General features: G+C 43.6%; 1 protein-coding gene and 1 pseudogene across 1 annotated transcript; both read right to left on the bottom strand.

The window, feature by feature from the left end:
* Nucleotides 1-9004: 9004 nt before the first annotated feature.
* Nucleotides 9005-9939, bottom strand: LOC144337577 (olfactory receptor 2A12-like; annotated as a pseudogene).
* A 6360-nt stretch (nucleotides 9940-16299) lies between these two features.
* On the bottom strand, nucleotides 16300-17247 carry LOC696927 (olfactory receptor 2A12-like). The gene has a single exon (XM_001085534.4). It carries the CDS (start codon nucleotides 17245-17247, stop codon nucleotides 16300-16302), a length of 948 nt encoding a protein of 315 aa, XP_001085534.4.
* Between the last annotated feature and the right edge of the window lie 7961 nt (nucleotides 17248-25208).

Genomic DNA, 25208 nt, shown 5'->3' with positions numbered 1-25208 from the left:
AGTAGAAATAGTTTAGTTCCTGGTTAATGTGGCATCTGATGTGATTGTGTCTCACTAATGTGTGTGTGTGTGTTGTGTGTTGAAGACATGACTCTCTGGATATGCAGTCAGTTGTCACCATGAGTATCCAACCCATACTTACTGACCTCACAATAAGCCTGATCTTAACATGTGAAGTTGACAAATACAAGCTACTATCAATAACGAACATTTTCTAAGATAATAGTTTGAAGGTAATGAGTCTCTGATGATAACATACAATTATTTAACTTTTAAGTCCTGTTACCTTTTGAGCTTAAAAATAATTTTATTATATCTCCTGTAAGAGTTAAAGAAAGGAAAAGAAACACGAAACAGGGCTGTCAGTTAGAGACAGGTTTTCTTTAGGTAAAACCTGAGAGGCGCTCCTGGCCTATTTCGGTCAAGAGCACATTCTCTTACAGACTAAGAGTATACATTGGTTTTAGGGTGAGGGGGCTTATCAGAAACTTGGAATGTTTATGTGTGTGGAGAACTTTATGGTGGGGTTGGAATCTCCCTGGGAGGAGGGGAGGTTATCTTGGGGCAGATATCTTTCCAGCTCAGAGAGGAGTTATCTTGGCTAGCATGTCTCTGGTCGGGGAGCAGTTTGGAATGTTTCTGGTTGGAGATGTTATTTGTGGTTTATGGTCATGCTGACCTTAGCCATTAGGCTGATACCCTTTGGATTTAGGTGGTTATTATTAAGGCGAACTTTAGAATAAGCGGTTTGTCCAAGATAGCGATGCTTCTGCTCTGTCACCTCCAAAGTCAGATATGGTCATTATCTCCATTTTACATACGGGAGAACTGAGCTCCAAAGAGATAAGGTGTTTTTTCTAAGATCTTCACAAATTAAGTCAAGGCTAAAGTTCAGGGCACTTTCCACTGTCCTCATGATTTCTGGTAGCAGAGGAAGTTTAAGGCTAAGTCATTTGTGGAAACCAAGACACTCTCCTTGTAAATAAAAGTCTGAGTTACTGGAAACCACAGTTGGGGTAGATACAATGGAAATAGGAGAGGAGCTCATGAAAGTGAAATAGATCTGAAAGAAGAGTTTGGGAGATTGCAGACCAAGAATGGGAGTAGAGCTAGGGAAAAAAAATCACTCAACAAACATTTATTGTGAAGTTAATATTCCATTCTACAGTACTGTTTGTTTAGGCTACAGAATGCTGGTGAGGATGATCTAAAGCACCCATCAGAGCAACTTTCTTAAAAAGTTCCCAAGAAACACATCTGGATGCCAAGGCTCTGGCCCAGTAGTTGTGACTTAGAATAATAGTCCTAAATCTTTTCAACTTTCCTCAATTTTCAAAATTCCATCCATTATGTCAGTTAAGTTTCAGAAATCTCAGTTGGCTACTTGGGATGTGGCACAATATAATAGATAAGAGCCTGGACCTTGGAACTATGCTACCTGGGTTCAACTCTCAGCCATGTAACTTTCTAGCTGGGGCACATTTGGAAATTTATTCAATCTTCTTGTGCCTCTATTTCTTTATCTGTATAAAGGAGATAATAGTATCTACCTCTAGAGGCTTAGGTTTTTGGTTTTGTTTTTTTTTTTTTTTTTTTGAGACAAGTTCTCACTCTGTCACCCAGGTTGGAGTGCACTGGCATGATCTCGGCTCACTGCAATCTCTGCCTTCCAGGCTCAAAAGATCCTCCCACCTCAGCCTCCTGAGTAGCTGGGACTACAGGCATGTGCCACCATGCCCAGTTAATTTTTTAAAATATTTTTTGTACAGACAGGGTCTCACTATGTTGCTCAGGCTGGTCTTGAACTCCTGGGCTCAGGTGATCTACCTGTCTTGTCCTCCTGTGAAAAAGGCACTTTGTCTTGACAATGGACCACTGTATACATTATTTCCTTCAATTCCCTCCTCTTTTTCTTTTTACTCCCTTTGGTCCCATTTCCACATTTATTTTTGTGTCCTTTGGTCCTGAAATCATTTCAAGAACTGTTGACTCTCTTCATTACAAGAGAGTAGATCTGGTTTAGTTTCTAATAATAGTTGATGTGGGCATTTTTCTGTTAATGACTGTTTCGATTAATTTTTGGGTTAACCCTCTAACACAGGGGATGCCCTACAGCTGTGAGGACTCTAGCCACTATTATAAAGAGTGTTAGAATGGAGGCTACCATTCCTTTCCATTTCCCGAACCAACTCTCTAGCCAATCAGTAAATGGGTCATTAATTCTGGCATTTTCTGCCAATTCATTGACTAAAGTTGTTAACCCTTGTAATGCCTTTGTGATGGTTTTATCTGGGGCAGTATTGTTAGGAATGAAAATGCAACACTTTTCCACCCAGCATGATGCATACATCCCCTTTTTCTGCTAAGATCATATCTAGTGCAAGTCTGTTCTCCCAGGCCACTTGGCTGGTGACATCTAACTGGCTAGCCACTCCTTTGAGAGCATCTCAAGTATAGTTGATGAATCTTTGTTGATTCTAATAGAGGTAATTAATCCAATTCACATTTTTATTAGTAGTTGACCACCAGAAAAGTGCTGATTTAAACCCAGCAGTTATTTGGCTTTGGGCCTTATATTTATTAGGTACTCCTTTAGGGACTCCAATTGAGTCAATATAAATGTTGGGTTCAAAAAAATTTGTTAGATCTCTCCGACTTCGGTGGCCACGTGGATTCCTGAGGATCTTATGGAATGCCAGGTTGAATGGAATGACCAATTGAACTAAGGCACAAGTCCTGCTCTAATTGGATGGTAATAGGTCATGGAGATTCCTCTTTCCACAATACCACCAGAAATCAGCCCAGGGTATATGAATAACAGAGTAGTTGCCTTTGTTTGACTCACCAGTAACGTTTAGTAAGTAGGTACAAGTTGAGAGTTCTATGGGCTTATTGAACTCTACCCCCTGCCTAGAGAGGCAAGAGGAGTGGTTCATATTTCCTGTGGAGAATGAGGGGATTGCTCCAGGGTCTGGTCTCCGCGAGGTGAGAAAGAGCAATGATAAACTTTTGCAAGTCTCATTTCCCCATGCATCCCTGTCCTGGTATACAGCCAACATGCAACGCATTCCATCAGCATTGGTATCCTATCCTAGGGTAAATGGAACCACTTGTGCCTGAGGCTGCCCTGCAGAGCATGCATAACAGTTTCCCTTATTAAGACTAGTACTGAAAATTTGACCCATTCAACCCAGGCATTTGCATTCCCATATTCAGTCTTAATTTCTAAAGTTGGCTTCAAATCAGTTACCTTAATTATTTTTACTATCTTAGGGTCATTGTCCGATGGGTTAAAGGAAGTAGTGGAACTGAGAGTTATAGTAATCCTGGATGGGCTCAGGTTGGAGTTGGTGACTAGTCTAAGAGCTAACCATCCCATGGGATCCCTTCCTGAGATACCTATTCCTAATCCATACCTCCAAGGTTCCTGGTCTAGAGCAGCTGGGTTATTTATGGTAATTATTATAGGATTGCATTATAAATTTCTACATTTATGTGGTGTGGAGCCCTTATGTAAATGTATTTTATTCTTTAAGGGTTTGTTTTGGAGAATGGTTCACCCCCCTTGAAATTGTGTGGTCCACCAGACCTCATTTCAGCTAGCACAGGGCTTTCCCTAATAGCAACTTGCTTCAGGACATAGATATTTGTCTGCTCATGACAGCTGCCTTTGGTTCCCTAAATTCCCACAATGTAAGACTTGGCAGGCATCGAACTTCATGGTCTGGGGGTGAAGGTTCTAATTATGTTGACTATTAGTTTGATTGGATATTCTTCTTCTACCGGGCTCCATCCAATAATTGTGTATAACCTCACCCCTGGTAGTGGGATTAATCATAACCACATCCACCCCCAGTGATGGAGCCTGCTCATAGCTTCCTTCCAGGTTTTCCTGAGTTAGCTTTAAAGGTTCCTTAGCTGATCTATACACTTCCCATTCACTCTTTTTCCTTCCTTCCAGGGGTTCTTTTACCAGTCTCTTGACCGTAGTGTAATGTGTCCACCCCTGTTCAGCTGTTTGGATGGTTGTCTCAGTGATCAGGAGCACTTGACAGGGACCTTCCCAGCTTGGGTGGAGCTTGTCTTTTTTCCAAGTCTTAATTAGCACCAAGTCACCAGGCTGGAAGTGGTGAACCGTGAATTCAAGAGGCAGAGTTTGAGTCAGAAGTCCTTCCAACCTAAGGGATGACAGGGTGGAGGATATGGCCAGTATATAATTTCTAAAAATTGGTCTTTGGTTTCCATAGTAAGAGGGTCAGTAGTCCTACCTAAATACTGGAGTCATAATAATTCATCAAGGGACAATCCCAAGTCTTCCCTTGGGACTGTCCTAATCCTAAGGAGTGCTATTGGGAGATGTTTGGTCCAAGGTATTTTAGTTTCTAAGATTAGTGTAGTAATATGCTTTTTGAGAGTCTGATTCATTCTTTCTAGCTTCGCAGAGGAAGGGGGATGCCAAGGTGTGGTAATTCCATCTAATGTGTAAACCTTCCATAATTCCCATTACCACCCTCAAGGTAAAGTGGCTCCCATTGTCTGAATTAATATTTTCTACCAGGCCAAATTTTGGTATAATTTGTTCTAAGATTACTTTGACTACATTCCTGGCGGTGGCAGTTGGGAGGTGGAAGGCCTCCGCCTAGCTGGAGAGGTGGTCTACCACTACCAGTAGATACTTTAGTCTCCGTATTTGGGGCATTTCTGTAAAATCTACCTGAATGCTTTGAAATGTCCTTAACCCGGGAGGTCTCCCTCCAGTAGTCTGTTTTCTAACTACCTTTTTGTTTATTCTCTGGCAGGTCACACAACCACCACACACTTGTTTAGCAAGGGTATAAAGTTTTATACACCCATAATTTTTGAGTATTGCATCACACATGGCCTGGGAACCCCAGTGACGTCCCTTATGCAGTATGGACATCAGTTCTCTCATTTTGGGTTTATCATTTTCCCCCCCATCAGGGAACACCCACCTTCCATCCTCAGTTTCAGTGGCCCCTATCTTGCCCAGCTCTTCCTCCTCCTCTTTAGAAAATTGGGGTCTCAGTACTACCTTAGGGATATCTGGGGATAGGCTAAACAATTTAACTTCTTCCTTCAGAGAGAGGCTTGCTTAGCAGCTTTATTTGCAAACCTGTTCCCTACAGCTTCTATAGTGTTTCTTTTCTGATGGCCACTTACATGAACTATAGCTACCTCTGCTGGAAGCAGGAGGCTTTCTAAAACTTGTTTAACAAATTCCCTATGTACCAATTCTTTCCCCCTGCTATTTATTGAGCCCTGCTCTGTCCAGATCTTTCCAGAGGTGTGTACTAATCCATAGGCATATTTGGAATTAGTATATATAGTGCCTTCTTAGCCTTCTAGGAGCTTTAGGGCCAGGTTAAGAGCATATAATTCACAGGTTTGGGCTGACAAGTTATTGGGTAATTTACCTTTTCTGCATAAGGATTGTTTGTTTCCATTAATGACAGCATGGCCATTGTGTCTTTTACCATCTATTACTCGGGATGACCCATCCACGAACTGCCTTATCACATCATGTAGTGGAATTTCTCTAAGGTCTGGTCTAATTTTAACTTGATATTCTATGATATCTAAACAGTTATGCTCTGATGGCTTCTTATTCTTTTCTTTTTTTCCACAAGAAACTGGCTGGAATCAAGCAAGTATCTGTTGTTAAGACCAAATTATTAAATTTTTTTAGTAATATGGCTTCATATTTTAAAATTTGGGAATCAGTCAACCATCTGCCAGCTCTTTGATTTAATATATTCTTAACCTGCTGTGGGGTGCTCACTACCAGGGCCCTACCAAAGGTCAGCTTCCAACTCTCCTCTACCAGCAGGGCTGTGACAGCTACTGCTTACTTGCACTTTTGTCTCTTTGTCTCCCATTTTTTACAGCCTCTCTCTCTCTCTCTCTCTCATACTCTTTCTTCCTTTTACATTCTCTCTCTCCCCAGTCTCACCTTCTGTATCCCTCTTTTATCTCTGTTTTTCCAGTCTCTCTCTCTCTCTCACTCATTTTCTTCTTCTATCTCTCTGTCATCCCGTTCCTTTCTCCCTCACATTCAGTTTATTCCTCTTTCTCTCTCTTGGCAAGAGTTGAGCTGTCCTGTGCCCTGGCTCCCCCGGTCCGTGTGCAAAGATGACAGCTCTGCCGAAACAACAAAAGATTTAGCTGCAGTTTTCATCAACAGCTTTCAGCAGCCGGTTCCCACATATAACTGTGCCTCCGGGTCTCCCCTGCCTTCAGGGTCAGCAGCTTAACTCTTTCTCTCTTCTTACAAAAGCCTTCTGAGCTTCCCTCAGTAATTCCTCAATTGGTTTCTCATTCCATCCATCAATCTTTTGCAGTTTTTTTAGTAATATCAGGCCAGTTTTTAGTCACAAAGTTAACCTTTAAAAGGCCCTGCCCTACTGGGTCCACCAGATCTAATCCTGAATGTTTTCTCATTTGGTTTCTGAGCCTCTGTAGAAATGCAGAGGGAGTCTCCTCTTTGTTGTTGTTGTTGAATCTTGAATGCTTTTGAGACATTCTGTGTCCTAGGAGTGGACTCTTTAATCGCTCTAATTATTAGCTCCGTAAGGCCTTGCATTTGGACCCAATCCCTGGGGTCCTTATTATCCCATCTGGATCCACATCTGGGAATTTCTGCTCAGTTGGCAGGACTCCTTGCCCAGGAGGATGCTATCTCTCACAAATGGTCATGGCTGCCCTTCTAATCATTCCCCTGTCTTCCCCAGTAAACAGCATATTCATGATTGACATCATCTCAGCCTAAGTATAAAAATTGGGTCCTAAAAATTGATCTAGCTGCTCCGCTAAACCGAAGGTATCTTCCAAGAATGGCCTCATTTCCTTTTTAAAATTCCTAATCTCAGTACTTGTTAGAGGTGCACTCACAAATCCAACTTCTCCCTGTCCCATAGGGACTTCTCTAAGCGGGTACATGTTAGACACCTGCTGTTTAGAAGGAATAGGGAAATTCTCAATGTCCTTCTTACATTGTTCTAATTCTTTCCTCAAGTTTGGATAAGGATTTAAGGGAGCACTGGGTTTAACTCTTTCATGACCCCCAGATTCTGGTTGCCCCCCTATCTCCCTGTCCTCTACATTATGAGATGTATGGTGGGGTAAGCATGTTAGGGGATCCCAGAGCTTTTCACTGGGTGAAGTCTCTTTACTATGCTCTTTTCCTTCCTCCTAAAGGGGGAACATAGGAGGTAATTCACTAATCCAACAAAGAGCGTAACCCATCTCCTCTTGTGAGGATGGGATTTTATCATTCACAAAGAGAATTAAAGATTGGCACACCCAATCCTCATCTGAACCAAACTTAGGCCAAAAGACTGAAGGCTGATGAAGGGGCACTTTGGGCCAGATAAAACAGCAATACTTAATCACCTTTTGCTTTTACTTGTCCCTGGTTCGAGCATTATCCCTCCAAACCTGCAGCATTCTCCTCAGTGGACTATCTAGGGGAACTTCAGAGGCGGTCTCTTTCCTTTGTTCCCGAGGCCTAGAATTCTTATTTCCCATTTTCAGTTAGTCTCTGTGTCTGAGCTTTTCCCTGTGTACTCAGCCCACCCCTACTGGAGATTTCTTGCACACCCTGAGAATAGCTTCATCCGTCTCCAGCCATTTCCCTCACAGGAGAACCATGGATTGGGACTTCACACTAGCTCTGTATCTAAGATATGTCTCAGCCACACACACTCGACCTCTGAAAATGCCCAACCACCAAGGCAGTACTTATCGTCCAATTTTCCTACCTTGGCTGATGCACAAGGCTACCTGGTTGCCGGGGTGCCTGCTTTTCTCCCTTTGTCACCTCCGTTGTCTCCTGAATAACATTCTTGGGTTTGTCTATGGCTTCTGTGGGGTGCTGGGACACCTGGGCAGAGCGGGCCACCTAAATCGGGTGGGACACCTCCCCTCTCAGCCAGTGTCTTACTCCACGCAGGCACAGAGATCCCTGTATGGGCCACCAAGTTGTGAGAAACAAACTCACCCATCCACACCCAAAGAATGGATGCAGAGACCTGGAGAGCAGCAAAAGTGAAACTTTTAATAAGACCCGATCATGCAAGATCAGGTGTCTGATGGGCAGGCACACCCAGCATGGTTTCAGGCAAGCAATTTATCCCCTAGCATGCAGGTCCCTCCCCTGCTTCCTCATAGGCTGCATATAATGGGGTCATAATCTTCCCAGACATTACGTATTGGTTGTTGGGGCTTTAGGCATTTTTCTTTAGGGTTGTCCTGCTGCCTTTTGTTGCAGCCCACAATACATTGCAATCCTAGCTAGCTCAGGGGCTCTTCAAGTATTTGACTTATGACCTAAGTGGCTGGGCAGGCTGATAAGAACAGACAAAGTGAGCTATTTTGCAGGCTAGTAAACTTTCATCTTAGACTAAACTTCTTTGGTTCAAGTGATAGCAACTAAGGAGGGGGCCCTGACAAGCAGGCATCGACTTTCCATGTAGGGGCCTAGTATATCCTGTTTCTTCTGTAATTTTCTGGCCTAAGCCAATTCACGGCACTTTGTCTTGGAAATGGAACACCGTACACATTATTTCTTTAACGCCCAAAGTGCTGGGGTTACAGACATAAGCCACTGCACCCTGCCTAGAGTTATTATAAGAATGAAAATAAGTACATATAAAGCGCTTAGACAGTGACTGTCATATAGAAAAGCTCAATAAAGTTAGCTATTATTATTTAGGCACAATGAATTTCATAAAACACATTTTACAGATATGGAAACTCAATCCCGGAGAAGTTAGATAAATTTTCCAAAGCCACAGAAGATCAATGACCTTGAACAAAGTTCTCTGAGTCCTTCCTTTATGTTTTCATTGGCAAATTAATATGAAAGTGTTTTTTTCTTAAGTATCTTGCTGATCCAGAGAGTCCTTATTCACTCTAATGACTTCGATGAAAGTGTGAGGGGTGTAGACAAGAAATCAGAAGCACTGCAAACAGTCTTATCCATGATCTATTGAATGTCCTCACTCATTTGAATTAACTTGAGGAAAGCCCTCTCCGCATTCTTCTTCCAGAGGCTGTAGGTAATGGGGTTGATGAAAGCAGAGATGACATTGTAGAACGGAGTCAGTCAGCTTCTTGTCATCCTCTGAGAGACTTCAGAGCCAGGCTTCATGTACATGAGCATGCACGAAATACAGAACATGGTGACCACAGTGATATGTGGGGATCACAATCTGACCTTGGTGGAGTGAATCCTTAGAATAGCATGAAGATACAAACATGTGAGGCCAGGATGAGGGATAATGGGATCAGAAGCAATATGAAAGCCAAGATAAAGTCTATTTGGTCTTTGAGGGATGTGTCTGCACAGGCCAACTTCAAGATAGCGGGAATTGTTTTTTAAGTGGTTGGTCTCATTGGGGCAGATTCACTGCAAAGACTGTGTATACAAGGGCACAGAAGAAGAGACCACGAAAGGCAAATCTGACTGCCAGGAATACACACAGGGTCTGGCTCATCTGGACCCCAGAATTGGGTGGATAGTATATTGCAATGTACCTGTCGTAGGCCACAGGTGCAAAAATCTAGGTCTCAATGATGCCCACAGTCAGGAAAATGTACAACTGGACCACATACTCAACATAGGAGATGGCTTGATTATAGCTTACAAAATGGACCAACATCTGTGGCACTGTGGTGGCGGCATAGCTGAGATCCAGAAGAAATACATGGATGGGGGTGTGGAGGCATGCATCTACTCTGATCATGGTAACAATGAGCTCATTGCCCAGGACTGTAAATAAGTAGAGGAAGAGAAAGAAAAAGAGTCCAGTTGGTCCTGGGATTTCTGGAGAAGCCCAGGAGGATCAATTCAGTTACAGAGCTGTGATTTTTCCAGACTTCACTATGCGTGGCCTTCCTTCTGAGGAAAGAAGAGGACATATTCTTGATGCCCTTGCAGTTGCAATGGGAGAACACTGTGTAAGATCATAGAAGCAGGGACTGAAGCCAAAATACCTACCTCCACAGTTGGAGAATGTTCTATCCAAATTGGCCTACCATAGCTCTAGGCACTTAGTAGGAATTCTGTTAATACTTGCTGGTTTGTCTAATTGACTAACCCCAATAAAACTCCAATGGCTCTGTTGTGAGAGTTGTACAGAGGAGTCTTACTTTGAAGATCACACACACACACACACAAACACACACACACACACACACACACACACAGCATAAATCAGTTTCATAGCAAATGTTTTATAGCAAGCCAGAAAGTTCTAGACCTGTCTGTAGTTTTAAAGTCGTTCTTTCAAGTATCAAGACTATAGGTGCTGCAAATGACAGTAAATAAAACAACAAGCAAATAGAAAATCAAGTTTCTTCTCTTTGTTTTCTTTCTCTCTGACACTGTACCTTTCTCACACACTATAAATTTTCAGAAAAAAGCGAAACTTTAAATAAATGTTTTTGGGAAGAGAAAGGAATCTTTTTCCTAGAACATTTATCCCCTCATCCACACCTTCCCAGTCATACCTGCAGTGATCACAACTGTAAAGAGCAAATTGACATGTAAAGTTGGCCTCAGAGACTCAAGAATTTAGACATAGAGAAAATTTCTGTGCCCTTGGTATTGCTCAAAAAGGTGAAACACATTTTCCTGGAAATGAGATACCTGTGTGTATTAGTCTGTTTTCACGCTGCTACTAAAGACATACCCGATACTGGGCAATTTACAAAAGAAAGAGGTTTAATTGGACTTACAGTTCCGTGTGGCTGGGGAAGCCTCACAATCATGGTTGAAGGCAAGGAAGAGCAAGTCATGTCTTGCATGGGTGTCAGCAGGCAAGGAGAGAGCTTGTGCAGGGGAACGCCTCTTTTTAAAACCATCAGATCTCATGAGAGTCATTCACTATCACAAGAACAGCATGGGAAAGACTTGCCCCCATGATTCAATTACCTCCCACTGGGTCCCTCCCACAACATGTAGGAATTCAAGATGAGATTTGGGTGGGGACACAGCCAAACCATATCACTGCATGTCTGGAAGCTTTTTGTAAAACCTAGTAAGGAATCTTCCACAGCCATGTTGTTCACAGGATAGAACTGAGTGGTGGGTGAGAATGTATCTTCAGTCTGATCTGGACTCAGTCCTTGATCCTAGGTTGGCAGCCCGGACAAGAGGGCATGTTACTGACCAGTCCTTTTTTCTTTATGCTTCTCCTGGTCCTTAAATGGTTGTAACAGAGTTCTATCATCTGGATATGTCACATTTTCCAGATTCCAAAGAAGAAATTGTCATTTATAAAATGGTGCTGTATAAAATGTTTTAGTAAATGTGATCCTGTTAGATTATTACCACAACCTGTGGAGGTCAGCACCACCATTTTCATTTTCATAAATGAAAATTTCAAAATCAGCCATCCAAGGTCAGATAGATATTATAGTGAGTGATAGATCTGACTTAAACTCCAAGTCCCATGTTCTCACCACCACATTAAGATCAAGTGTGTCTCTCACACCATCAAATGTCATGTAGGGTTTAGCAGGACAAAACATGAAATAAGCCCCTTTAGGTGACATTGTTTGAGAAAAGTGACTTGTGTAGTCATAATTTTAGGGGACAGAAAGTACATGTTGCACAACATTGCAGAGTGTCAAGTTTTTCCATAGAAAACCCCCAAACCTTGGATCAGAATTTCAATATCTGAAATATTATACAGAAAGTGAAAGGCTGATAGCTATCAATTTGAATTAAAATAATACCTCATAAAGTTAGGGACAGGACCCCAGCTCAGATGGATGAGGAAAATATTTAATTCTCATGTTAGAGGCAGTATGCCATAGCATTGGAATTAGCAGGATCTGAGTTTGAATTCTCACTCTAATTATGGATACAACCTAGGCATTGAAAGCTAACTATGTGCTGAAAAGTCTGAAGTATACCTCCATCCTAGATCTTTTCTTTGAACTCATCTATTCAACTGCCTATTTGATATCTATCTCCATTGGAATATCTAACAGGTGAGTTAAACAACATTTTCTAAAATCAAATTTCCAGTCTTCCCCCATAAACCTGCTCCTCTTACAGTCTTCTTCAGTTCAGTTAATGGCAATTTTATCCCTTCAGTGGCTAAAATGAAAAAAAAAAAAGCACCTCAGAGTCTTTTGAACTTTTCTCTTGCTCCCATACCCACCACTCCCATGCAATACATCGGCAAATATTATTGGTTCCTTTTCAAAGATACATCCCAGGAAAAATCACCTCTCCATCTCCACCATTGCCACCAGTCCAAATTGCCATCTTATCAGAAATATTGCAATATCTTCCAAATAGTCCCATAGTGTCAACTCTCTTTCCTCAGAGTCTATTCTTAGAACAGTCACTAGAGTGATCCTGTTAAATATAGGCCAGAAAATGTAAATTATCGTATCAAAACCCTCCAGTGGATTTCTGTATCTCTCAGGAAAAGCCAAAGTCCTGATGAGTCACCTCCCTGTCCTCACCTCCTACCTCTCACTTCTCACCCTATTGTTACTGGCGGAGGGTCTTGACTATCAGTCGTCCAGGTTCTTGGCATTTTGAACAAAGCATTGGGCAAAACTCACAAACAAAGCAACAAAGACTGAAGCAACAAAAGCACAGGTTTATTGAACTGAAAGTATTAATACACTTCACAGAGTGGGAGTGGGCTTGAGGATATAGCTCAAGAGTCCTGGTTACAAAACTTTCTGGGGTTTAAATATCCTCTAGAGGTTTCTCGTTGGTTACTTGGTTATACCCCATGTAAATGAAGTAGTGGCCCCCAACTAGTCTGATTGGTTGTGGGAGGTGAACAATCAGAGGCTGAAGTGAAGTTACAAAGTTACATTCCTATACAAATGAAGGCTAGGACTGCGACCTATCTGATTGGTTGTGGGAGAGGACTAATCAGAGGCACTTTTCATGTTTCCTGTGTCAGGAAGTGGAAAGGGGAAGGAGGTTGCAAAAGGAGTAGCCTCTGATCCTTTTGTTACTTCTGCATGAATAGGTGGGGTTTTTCCTTTTGATTTAGTTCTAGGAAGCCAGCAAGAATCGGCTTTAGGTTCTCTGCCTCCAGACCCGGTTCTCCTGCCTCACTGCCTGTTCCCCATGCAGTCTTTGGCTGCTCCTCACACAAGAGATACTCCTATTTCAGAGCTTTTGCAATTACTGTTCCCACTGCTGGAAATTCTCTTTCCCAAGATACCTTTATGGTTCATACTCTCACCTCTTTCAAGTGTTTGTTCAAATGTCATCTTCTTAGGGAATACTTGAGTCTCTCCTGACCATTCTGCGTATGGAAACATATCACACTCCCTATACCTATCTCCTGTTTAATCTTTCGTAAAGGTAGCATTTAGCATCTTCCAATGTACTATGTAGGTTCTAAATTATCAGTTTCCCTCACAAAAATAGAAAGATCCTGTCTTCTTGATTCATCGTGTGTTGCCAGTTGCTAGGACAGCGCACACTGGAAAAAGACACGCTGGATAAACGAGCCAATGGAACTGAGCTGTGCACCGAGGCACAAGCACTGGCGTTTCTTGTGGTGGAGCTATCCTTGGTGCTGAACCTTACTTCTTTTTTTTTTTAATTTATTTATTATTATTATACTTTAAGTTCTAGGGTACATGTGCATAGCGTGCAGGTTTGTTACATATGTATACTTGTGCCATGTTGGTGTGCTGCACCCATCAACTCGTCAGCACCCATCTCTTATGAAGCTTCCTTCCCATTGTGCGGACCTCATTTTTGGGCTTTTCCTTGGATTTATACAGCTCTTACCAGATTTCTAAACAGGGTCTAGCGCATGCCATTTGCATACATTTTCCATAGTCATCCCATAAAGTCAAAAAAGTCAATACCCACTCCTGACTGCATCTTACAACTGATGAAAGTGAAATTTAATTAATGTTAGGCAAAGAGCCCAATGATGCCCAGCGTACTGTCTTTGATTCTTGCACCTACAATTTAAAAGTAAAAATGACAAACGAGAGTTTGTCTATTCAGAGAAGAGAGTTTATCAATAAAGGTTCCATGTTATTTAAAGAAGAGAAAAGAGACTGAGAAATTTGAACATGGAGACTTATGAAGAACTTGAGAGATCTCATCAAATATTTCAAAGTTTGTCACGCAAAAAAGGGAGACATGTATATTGTATGTTTCCAGAGGGAAAAATTACAAATGATTTGTAAAAGTTACAGGGAGGCAAACCTTAAGCTCAACTTACAAAAAAAAAAAAAAGAAAGAAATACCCCTGGTGATTCACACTGTCAAATAATAGAATATTTTGCTGTTTGGAAAAGAGTGAAATAGTGAACTCTCCATTTTTAGAGGCATCCAATAATAAGCTACAGGGCCATATTATTCAAAAGTAGTGTCATTATTTTGGATGTAAAGTTAGGCTGGATGACTTTAAAAGTCCCATTTACCACAAACATCCTGAATTTCTAAAGCTCAATGACATGAAGATTCAGAGAATTTATAATTTTAGAGGTGACTTCTCAGTAGGTTCCCAACCTCATAGCAGAATCTAGAGACAAAACAAAGTAATATGGTAATAATGGGAACCAAGTAAGCCTGAAATAACGTATCGGTCAACTGTAATGAAAATTTAAAGTTTCTACTGTCTTATTGTATTTTTGCAAATATGGAGCTCCCTTGGGGGCTAGAATTGGTACCTAGAAAGGGTTACTTTTCTGCCTTCCTAGCAAGACCTGCTCAATGCTCATGTTTTTATATGGATTTCTAGCTTGGAATGGTTTTTGAATTTTGATAGGGTTGCAAATATTATTCATTATGTCTTTGTCTGCTTTTGCCCTCCAACAAGAGTTGAGAAGTTGTGATAGAGACTCTACATGTATCCCACAAAGACAAAAAATATTTACTATTTGGCCCCTTACAGGAAAGGTTTGCTGACTGCAGCTCAAGACAAACCAACTCATTCACATACTCCAAATACTCCAGATACTTTCACAAAGGTGTGGTCTATGAGGCAGACTGTATCAAGGAGGCAGCAGAGGCTCTGGGGTCAAAGAAAATTCAAGTTCAGTCCTGCCACTAACCAACAGCACAAACTAGGTGTTTATCTTAACAAGCCTCCAATTTATCATCTGTAAAACTGGGAGAATAACACATACCTTGAAGTTTTTTGTGAAGATTAAATGAGACTTTAGATGTATGTAGCACTAGAGCAACAAACATCATTTGCTTTTACTACTATTATTAAATTACTCCTCTGGTTGTAATTCTCTACCCTGTTTTCTCCTCTTGATAAAATTCTAATCATAAAAGTCTTCCTTGAAGGTGCTTCTATTACTTCTCATACCTATACGGTGCATACTCTCGTTTGTGGAATTCCTTAAAGAGGAGAACAATGTCCTACCTTTCTTCAATTCTTAGCACAGGGCATGGGTAGGAGTTAATAAATACTGGATTAATGACTTTATGAAGTTATACTAATCATATGAAAGTGAGTTTATTGCAAAGATGAATTTTCAGTCCAATGGCTTTATCACTTTCTCTCTCAGAACTACTCTTAAGGTCTTACTCCTTGAGGGCTTCTACCCAGGTTGTCCACTCCACAACAACCACAATCCTCTCTTTGGCAATATGTTAACTGAAATGCACAAAGTTAAATGGAAAGGAGGAAAAATTAAATAAAGAACACATGAACATTTCTTAAATTATCTTCCTCACATGTGCTTCTCTTCCAGTCTTAGTCTGTGTCACTTGAAATGGCATTACAGTGGGGAAATGGGGCAGGAATAGAATGCATTTTCATTGAGCACTAACCATGGATCCATCACTTTACATCAAAGACAGGATAAGGGTTAAGAGCATGGTCACTAGAATCAGTCTTGGGCTCCAGTCCCAAATCTACTGCTAATTAGCAGAGTGACATTGGGCAAGTTATCTTTTTTTTTTTTTTAAATATACACCTATTATGTACCCAAAGAGCAGCTTATCTAGGCTTTGTGTGCCTACATCCTCTTCTAGAAACCAGTGATAATAATAGTATTTATTTCAAAGGATTGTCCTGATGGTTAATTGAAATAGTACATGTGAAGTGGCTGAACACTGTGCCTGGTGTTCCTGGAAGACATTGCAGGGTCTGGTCTGCCAAACAGTGAACTGTCTCCCACAGACCTGTGTGGAGTTGAGATTGGGAGCTGAGTGGCAGTGTCCACTGGTGCTGCTGGTCATGTGATGAGTGTGTGGGGCAGTGATTGTGCACCATGAGTCTTATTTCTCTGACCCCCAGCTATCACTCCAGGGACTCATTATAAGGCTGTGCCCCAGCCTGTCACCCTGAGGACAGCTCTCTTCACGTCCTTGTTCCGGAGGCTGTAGATGATGGGGTTGAGGAAGGCAGAGATGACATTGTAGAACAGAGCCAGCTTCTTGTCCCCTTCCGGGGAGGACTTAGAGCCAGGCTTCATGTACATGACCATGGCTGGCACAGAGAACATGGTGACCACAGTGATATGGGAGGCACAGGTGGAGAACGCCTTTAGCTGCCCCTGTGCTGAACGTATCTTTAAGATGGCAATGAAAATGTTGAAATAAATTACAAGAATGAGGGAAAGTGGGATCAGGATGACACTGAAACCAAGAATGAAATCTACTCGGTCATTGACTGAGGTATCTGCACAAGCTAGCTTTAAGACTGCAGGGACTTCACAGAAGAAGTGGTTGATTCTGTTGGGGCCACAGTATGGCAGGTGCATGGCAAAGACTGTGTAGACAAGGGCAGAGGTGACACCCCAGAGTCCACAAAAAATGACCATTACCCCACAGAGCCAAGGGCTCATGATGACTTTGTACCTGAGTGGGTGGCAAATGGCCACATACCTGTCTATAGACATGATGGCAAAGAGCCAGGACTCAGTGATGCCTAGCACCAGGAAAATGTACATTTGGGCCACACAGCTCGTGAAAGGGATTGTCTTCTTCTCACTGGCCAGATGTGCCAACATCTGGGGCACAGTTGTAGTAGTGTAGCCCAGGTCCAACATGGACAGGATGCCAATAAAGAAGTACATGGGAGTATGAAGGTGTGAATCCAGGCAAATGAGGATGGCAATCAAGCCATTGCCCAGAATAATCAACAGGAAGATCATCAGAAAGATCAGAAGATCAGCCGAGAAGAGCAGAGGAGTGGTCCTGGGGCTGAGGGAGAAGCCCAGAAGGATGAATTCAGTCACAAAGGACTGGTTGGGCTCCTGCATTATGTTCCACCTCTCAGTGAAAAAGAAAGGCACCAATTCAGACAGGGAACTAGCTAAGGTTTGCACTCAAGCTGGGGTCACTGGTGGGGTTGGGTAATGGTCAATGCCCAGTTCAGCTGAAACATGATAATCCCCAACAATACCGCCAATTTTACCTGCTCTTGTCCACTGTCACCACTCCCAGGAGATTTATGAAGAGGAGTCACATCTAGCACTGGCTGTACCTCCAAACCACCAACACTTACCCGTCTCAGCCTCAGTTTCTCCAGCTGTGAAATGAAAGCATTGAACTAGCCGGTCTCTAATTCCCCTTAGCATCCTCCTCTCCTTAGTGAGGCACTTGGATTTTCTTCATGCCACCAGGCGTTTTGAGATAAATATTGGTGTATTGACTCTATGCAAGTTGGAAAATTTCAGAGGCCTGTAACAATGAGAATACCCACATTATCCTTTGAAGATATCTATTTTTTTATCACTTTAATTTTACCCTCAGTCTGTCTACAAGCCAAGACAGCTCTCTGACTACCCACCCACCTGATCTCAGACCACAGTGTAGTAGAAAGAACACTGACTTCTAAATCCGGCCGGTATAATTTGCTGAGAGAATGACCTTGAACAAGCCATTTACCCTTCCCCCAACCTCTTTGAGGTTGCTTCCAGAAGTGCAAAATGAGAATAATTGTCTCTCTATTCCGGGTTTGCTGTGAAGATTGAATAATATTTTGGCATGGAAATTATCACACAAGAAGGCCTAACACGTGATATGTGTTCAATAAATCTTTTTTTTTTTTTTTTTTTTTTACTGTCAATAATTATTTATTATTATTATACTTTAAGTTGTAGGGTACATGTGCATAACGTGCAGGTTTGTTACATATGTATACTTGTGCCATGTTGGTGTGCTGCACCCATCAACTCATCATTTACATCAGGTATAACTCCCAATGCAATCCCTCCCCGCTCCCCCCTCCCGTGTTCAATAAATCTTAACTGCATTTCTGCATGGCTCTACAGACTGGTATATACAAGACTGGTATTCAGGTCCAAGCTGTGCAAGCAGATGTCTTGAAAAGTCACTCCATCATCCTTGATGCCCAGCATAAATTTTCACTGCCCCAGGTGTCTACCCGCCATTCCTTCTCCCCACAAAAGTCAACATTCTGTTAACACTTTTGTCTTCTTGCTGACCCCTAGCTCTGTCTCTCTGAGCCTCAGTTTCTCCATGGGAACAGGGAAAGGGCACCCTCTCTGAAGAGATGTCATATGCATCATCAGCCCTTAGGAAATGGAGCTATCTTGATGTCCTCAGTGTTTCTCCTTCTCCTGGCACTGATTTGTCTGATCTCAACCTACGTGTTCCCCAGTTTGCTTGCTCTCCTTCGGAGCACCATGAACGAGTCTTCACAGGAACCTGTGCCTACACTCAACCCATTAGATGGTTTATTAATTTTGGTCAAAAGGACTGCACAGTTTGACTCTCCTCTGTGCTAGGCATCTTTCCAGGACCTTCATTGATGTTAATCTGATAGACGTCACGTAGCTGGCAGACAACCATTTTTATTAAAATCTACCTTTCACCAAAGAGCTTTTGCAGGTCACGTTGTCTCCCTAGGTTGGCTTCAGTTTCTTCCTCTGAACAAAAGATAATGGTGCTGGGGCCAGACGGTCCTGAAGGGAGAAAAACCACATGACAGGGTGGAATGGGCATGGGGTTTAGAGACAGCTGGTTCTGCTTGGATTCTGGCTCTGACTTGACTTGCTGTGTGACCTGGGCTCTTAGTTCACTTTTCTAGGCCTCTATTTCCTCAGCTATAAAATAGTATTCAAAATACCTACTTTGAAAGCCACATTCTTCTTGTGGAGAAGCAGCCCAAAGAGGTTGGACTATTCCACCTTGGGCGTTGTGTGGGGAAATGTGCTGCCATTTCTCACTATTTATTATTTACATGAAGCCAATGAATGGGATTTTTTTTTTAGGCTCTGGTGTTAAAGAGTGTTTAACCTGGTCAAACTGTGAAGGCAGGCTGTGTTCAGTTGGGACAAGCTGTCTATAAACCAGTGAAGTATGCCTGCAGATGCCATTCTACAACCAGGACCTTGGTTTCCTGAACCCCAGAGCTCCCATCACTTCTCCCTAACTCTCCTGAGGGTGTACAATAGTCTCTACAAAGCATTTGGGAAAAAACTGCCTGACTCTCAGACACTGTAAGCAGAAAGCACATGTGAGGGAGACCCAGGAGCGACATCATCCACCATGATGAGCCCAGCCTCTGTGCCTCCATTTGGGCCAAAAATATAGAATTCAGCTTTTGAGCTGTGCCTTGCAAAATGCTTTGACATTCATTCTCACTTTGAGCCTCCTGATGACTCTGTGAGAAGTATAGGGGAGGGATTATTATCATCATCTCACAGGTGGAGAAACTGAGGCTCAGAGAGGGAATATATTGAAGAAACTGAATCTCATTCATTCTTCAGCAGCTGTAGGGTTTCCCATGTGCAGCAAAACCAGAGCTAGCCAGAGCTCAACTAATCTGAGTCATCAACTTACTGAAACTTTTTGTCCTTGATTCTTAGGATAAAAAAGCCAAATCTTAGGGGAAAAGAGTCTTGTGTTGGCTTTGGTTTGATTATATTTATATATGTGTATATATATATACACACACACACGTATATATATATACATACACACACCATGTGTATAACCATGCACGCACACACCGTGTGCATATGCACACCCACACATGCACATACACATGCACACACAGTAATCAATGTCATTTGTCAGATCAGTCCAGTCAGACAGGTCAGAAACTTGGCAAATCCTTCAGCTCCTGTCTCTACATCCTATCTGTCCCCTGGTTCCATTGCTGCCACCTTCAAAATGCCTCTCCCACCCATCTTGTCTCTCTCCAATCCCGCTGGAATGATCAGCTCAGACACTCAGCATCTGTCTCTCACCTGGTCTCATCTCAGTCCTCCCACTGGACCCTTTCTCAACCCATTCTCTGCCCTCCTTCAGAGTGTTCTTCCTAAAACAAAAATCCAATTGGGCCACTTCTTCCTGGCTTCCTTGTCTGCAGGGAAAAGTCTAACAAATTTAGGCCAATTCCCCGGCTTCACTCCTTAAAGCCAGACTTAGTTTTGGTCCTCAGACTCCAAGGAAGGTTGAGGGGCTTGACACTTTACAGAGATCATCTGCTGCTCTAGAGCTGACATAGAAAGCATCCCAGCAGCCCTGGAGGTCATCTCCAGAGAGGAGATGTGGAGATGGATTTACTGTAGGAAGGAGCTGTTTTCTAGGTCTCAATGGGAATTTGTGTCAGAGTTGAGACTCGGATCCAGAACTCATGACTCCCAGCTGGTCAGCTCCTCAGGCTCAGTCTTAGCTCAAGGCAAGCCTAAGCTAACTGGGAAATTTTGCAGGTCATAGCTGGGCATGGTGGCTCACCCCTGTAATCCCAACACTTTGGGAGGCCAAGGTGGGAGGATCACTTGAGCCCAGGATGTCAAGACCAGCCTGGGCAATATAGTAAAACCTCATCTCCATAGAAAATAAAAACATAATAGCCGGGCAAGGTGGCGCATGCCTGTAGTCCTAGCTACTTGGGAGGGCAAGGCAAGAGGATCGTTTGAGCCCTGGAGGTCAAGGTTGCAATGAGGTATCATTGTGTCACTGCACTCCAGCCTGGGCAACAAAGTGAAACCCTGTTGAAAGAAAGAGAAGAGGAGAGGAGGGAAGAGGAGGGGAGGGGAAGGAGGGGGAGGGGAGGGAAGAAGGGGGAGGGGAGGGGGAGGAAAGAAAGCAAGAAAGAAAGAGGGAAAGAAAAGGAAGAAAGAAAGAAAGAAGGAAGGAAGGAAGGTAGGAAGGAAGGAGAGAGAGAAAGAAAGCAAGAAAGAAAGAAAGCAAGAAAGCAAGAAAGCAAGAAAGAAAGAAAGAAAGAAAGAAGAAAGGAAGGAAGGAAGGAAGAGAGAGAGAGAAATAAAGGAAGAAAGAAAAGAGAAAGAAAAGAAAGGGAGAAAGAAAAGTCTGCAGGTCAGACACATCCTCACCAAGCAGCACAGCTCCACTTTATGCATGGCTTTATTGCTGCCCTCTGTAACCTTCTTACTTAGTACATAGCCTGGTGCATCATAAGACCCAATCAATGTTTGCTGAGTGATCTGCATACTGGGAGACCCTGGGAAGCCAGAACAAAGGAGAAAGGAATTATTACCTTCTCTCTCTCCCTACACTTTTCTCTCCTTTCCCTGGAGGTCAGGAAAGAATCACCTGTGTCTGAGAAGCCCCTCAGGAGAAACCAGGGCCCAAGTCAATGGTGGATGGGGCATTGGGAGAACTGGTGCTGAGTGCTGTGAATTTTTCTACTCTGTCCCTGTCCCAGCTAACATTAATAACTCTAGTGATAGCAGTTTATTATGTGCCAGGCACAGTAACATGTGCTTTACATTCATTATTTTATTTTATCCCCATAACTGGGTGATAGCTGAAAGATTTACTAATGAATACATGCACCATCCAATCAGAGCAGACACCAGCTACAGGAAGCAGGGAAAGCTGTAGCAGCCTGCCTGTGAGCTGAACAGGACACCCATGCATGCCACCCTGTACAGTGAGTAGCATTACTATACCCATTTTACAGATAAGGAAAGAGGTGACACCCCTTGCCGAGGGCCGCAGCTGCGCAGAGCCTGTACTCATGATCACAGGCACCATCACCTCCCTGAGCATCTATAGCAAGAATGGCTGGGCTGACATGCTAGAAAACAGGTCCTCATCCCCCCACAGCGCTACTCGTTCACTTGCCTGCTCATTCCCTGCCTCCTCCCAGGTAGGAGCTGAATGGAAGGAGTCAGAAGGAACAGAAAGCATAACCCAAAAGCAGGATGAGTGAAGCCAGGGCAGACAGTTGATCAAGCCAAGTAGATGCAGGGAGGAGACAATACCAGGCTTGTTGCTGGTGCTGCTTCTGCACACAGGGGAATGGCCATATGCTGGTTCTATCCGAATCTGTGTGTCCACCTCTGGCCCCCAGCCCTTCATACCATGATCTTCTTCATAATGGGCTGCATGTGGTAGCAATGGGCAACCCGACGAAACGTCGGAGGCCAGGAGGGCAATGCTAGAGCTAGCCCTTCCCGCATGTCCTCCTCCTGCCATGTCCAGGCAGCCCCAGGAATCCTCAGAGCTGTCTGGGAAGAGGATAGAGGGCTGGTTCGGGGGCATAAGGGTAAATGGGGAGTACCCTTCTCCAAGGGACTGGGGTCTGCTGTACCAGGTGATAGGGGTGAGTTATAGCAGCCCAGCACTATCCTAGGAGACCAAAGATAGAGCAATGTGGAGAGGGCTAAGGTGGCAGCTCCCCACCCAAGGGCAGCAAGAATGGACCAGGGTACAAGCCAGAGGCACAGGCTGGGCAGAACGGAGACATGGAGGCAGAGTTGGAAAGAATCGACGTACACTATGGGCAGACAGGAGACACAGAGGCAGGAAAGAGACTCAGTAGACTGGAAAGAGTTGAAAACAGAGAGAATCAGAAGGTCAGAGAGGAGCCTGGAGCCTGGCCCCAGGGAGCAAGTGTTGGCCCCAGGGTCCCCTGTCGACTGGGCTGGAGCAGCTGCCACATTCTCATGCCCCTCCTGCAGGAGCATACCTTGCAAAGCTGCCTGAAACCTGCAGCCTCCCTGAACATCACAAGCGAACGCTGCCTTCAGAGTAAGATGCTGTCCCAGCCCATGGACCCCCAGCCCTGGTCTTCCCCTCCCAGATGAGGAGGGCAGCCACAGTCCTCCATAGAGCCTCGGTGTTTGGGAAGGCTCTTCATTCAGGGTGACCAGACCTGGCAGGGGTCCTGAGCCAGCAGGTTCTGAATCTTGCTGACATCTGCTCTGGGTTGCAAGTCCCTCGCTGACACCTCAGCAACACCCACAAATCTGCTCTGGATAACCTCAGGAATTCAGCAAACCTTGGGGCTGGAGGCAGTCTTGAAAAATCCAGCCCATACTCAAGCCCATAACTTCTCCGCAGCCTCCCTGGCAAGCGTGCTGCAGCTGCTGTTCACATCCTTCCAGGGACAGGAGGTTCCCTCTCTCAAGGCTCAAGGCCGCTTAGGTGGCCGTGACTCTGCCTTTCATAAAATCCTTTATTGTACTGAACTAAAAGTAAGTACTGGTCCCTTCTGACTTCAATGATAAGTTCTCTAAGGCACCCCACGCCCCCATACTCTGCTCCACCCTCTCACCTCTAACAACACTCTCCCTTCTACCCCAGAATGCCCGGTCTGTGTTACAATGCAGTGACGTCTACATACTCCTGCCTTTCCTTAGGAGGGATGTGGGGTTCCTGGGTCACCTCTGTCCTCTTAATAAGCCCTTCTTGTTCTGATCCCACCCATAATTCCCAAGCTGGATCCTTGCCTCCACGTAATGTCTCTAGTGTCAGGCAGCAGCCCCAGCAGACACTTCCCACTGACAGCCACAGGGATCCTCACACCCTCTGCTCAGCAGCTAAGGGCTCTGAAAATCAACCTCTGGGGAAGTGATTGGTGTGGCATAAGACCAGGGGATTTGTAGTCAGACTTGGCCACTGTGACCTGGACAAGTCATGTAGCTTCCCAGAGCCCCTGTTTCCTCTATAAAATGGACCCATGTTCCCTATGTCACAATCATACCTGCGATTCATTTTTGTTTTTGTTTTTAAAGTTGTCATTACAGACCAGACATTGAATATGTACTACATCCTTGTGGCACTGTTTTAATTTTACAGATACAGAGCTGGAAACTTGGAGCATCAAGTAGCCTGTGTGGAGCTGGGATTATGCACACAGTTTTGTCTGACCACACAGGCTGTGCCCCTAATCAATACTTAATCCAGTGTCATGATCCACTACAAGCCAGGCCAGAGACAGGAGCCACCAGGGCTCCTGGATGGGAAGGACAGAGTCACATGTGGAAATGTCCAGGAGTAGGAGGTGGTTGACTAAACAAACTCTAGACCTAAGAGCAGAAATCTGTGAGGGCAGGAGTTTCTTCTAGGGCTTTTGCTAAATACATACCCTCCTGGGAATCTGGAAGGAAAAGATAAATGGGACCAATATTTATTGAACACTTTTAGTGTGCCAGGCACTTCACAAGCACCATTTTATTCAGTTCTCCAACAACTCTGTGCTCTGTGAGAGAAACACATTATTTCCACTTAATAAGTGAGGACATTGAAGATCAGAGAGGTGAAATGGCTTACTCCAAGTCAAAGCTGTTACTCCAGCTGTTCAAGGTAGCTGAGATCTCGTCTAGGTCTGACCGATTTTGTAAAGTACCTTGACTGCACTCTGCTTGCGAGGTGGGGAGAATAACAAACTGGGACCACCTGAGTCTCTAGCCTAGAGACAGGGCCTGCCCTCAGCTCTTCTGATGACTGGGTCACCTGCAGAATGACTCCCCAAAGTTGAACCCCAGCCTCTCCAGGAACCCTGAGTTGTTCCTGAGGTCCCTACCTGAGCTTCAAGGTGATGGAGACTGAGAAGGAAAGAGAAAATCTCGATTCTCAGTCCAGGGGATGTCCACTGTACATTCATTTACACCCGTACTAGATTCTTGTCTGCTACTGAGTTACAAAAGTAATCCATATTCATCAAGAAAATTAGCAAACACTGAAAAGTAGAAAGAAGAAAAAAAATCATGCTTTAGTTCCATACGGTAAAGAACATTTTCATTTTGACTTCTTGATGTTTCTCTCTAATTTTTTTCTATGCCAAAATGATAGTGTTTGTTTTTCTCTTGCCTGGTTGGTATCACACTTTAGATTCAACTTTACTGTGACAGATTCTAGTTGATTGGTCCCCTTCTTTGCAAATAGAACCGTATTCTTGCTGACATTTGTTTGGGACAGTCAATCCACCATAAAAAATCTAAGCTGAAGGGCGATATTGAACCTGATCCCATCCAGTGAGACCTAAGAGCTCCTT

The sequence above is a fragment of the Macaca mulatta genome, chromosome 1 (genome assembly GCF_049350105.2).
Source record: "Macaca mulatta isolate MMU2019108-1 chromosome 1, T2T-MMU8v2.0, whole genome shotgun sequence".
In the NCBI taxonomy this organism is placed as follows: domain Eukaryota; kingdom Metazoa; phylum Chordata; class Mammalia; order Primates; family Cercopithecidae; genus Macaca; species Macaca mulatta.
The sequence above is the reverse complement of the archived record's forward strand: the minus strand, read 5'-3'. Positions and strand labels throughout refer to the sequence as shown.

Bases quoted from the DNA above. Each gene is read 5' to 3' on its own strand.
- LOC696927 (XM_001085534.4), bottom strand. From the start codon at position 17,247: ATGCAGGAGCCCAACCAGTCCTTTGTGACTGAATTCATCCTTCTGGGC.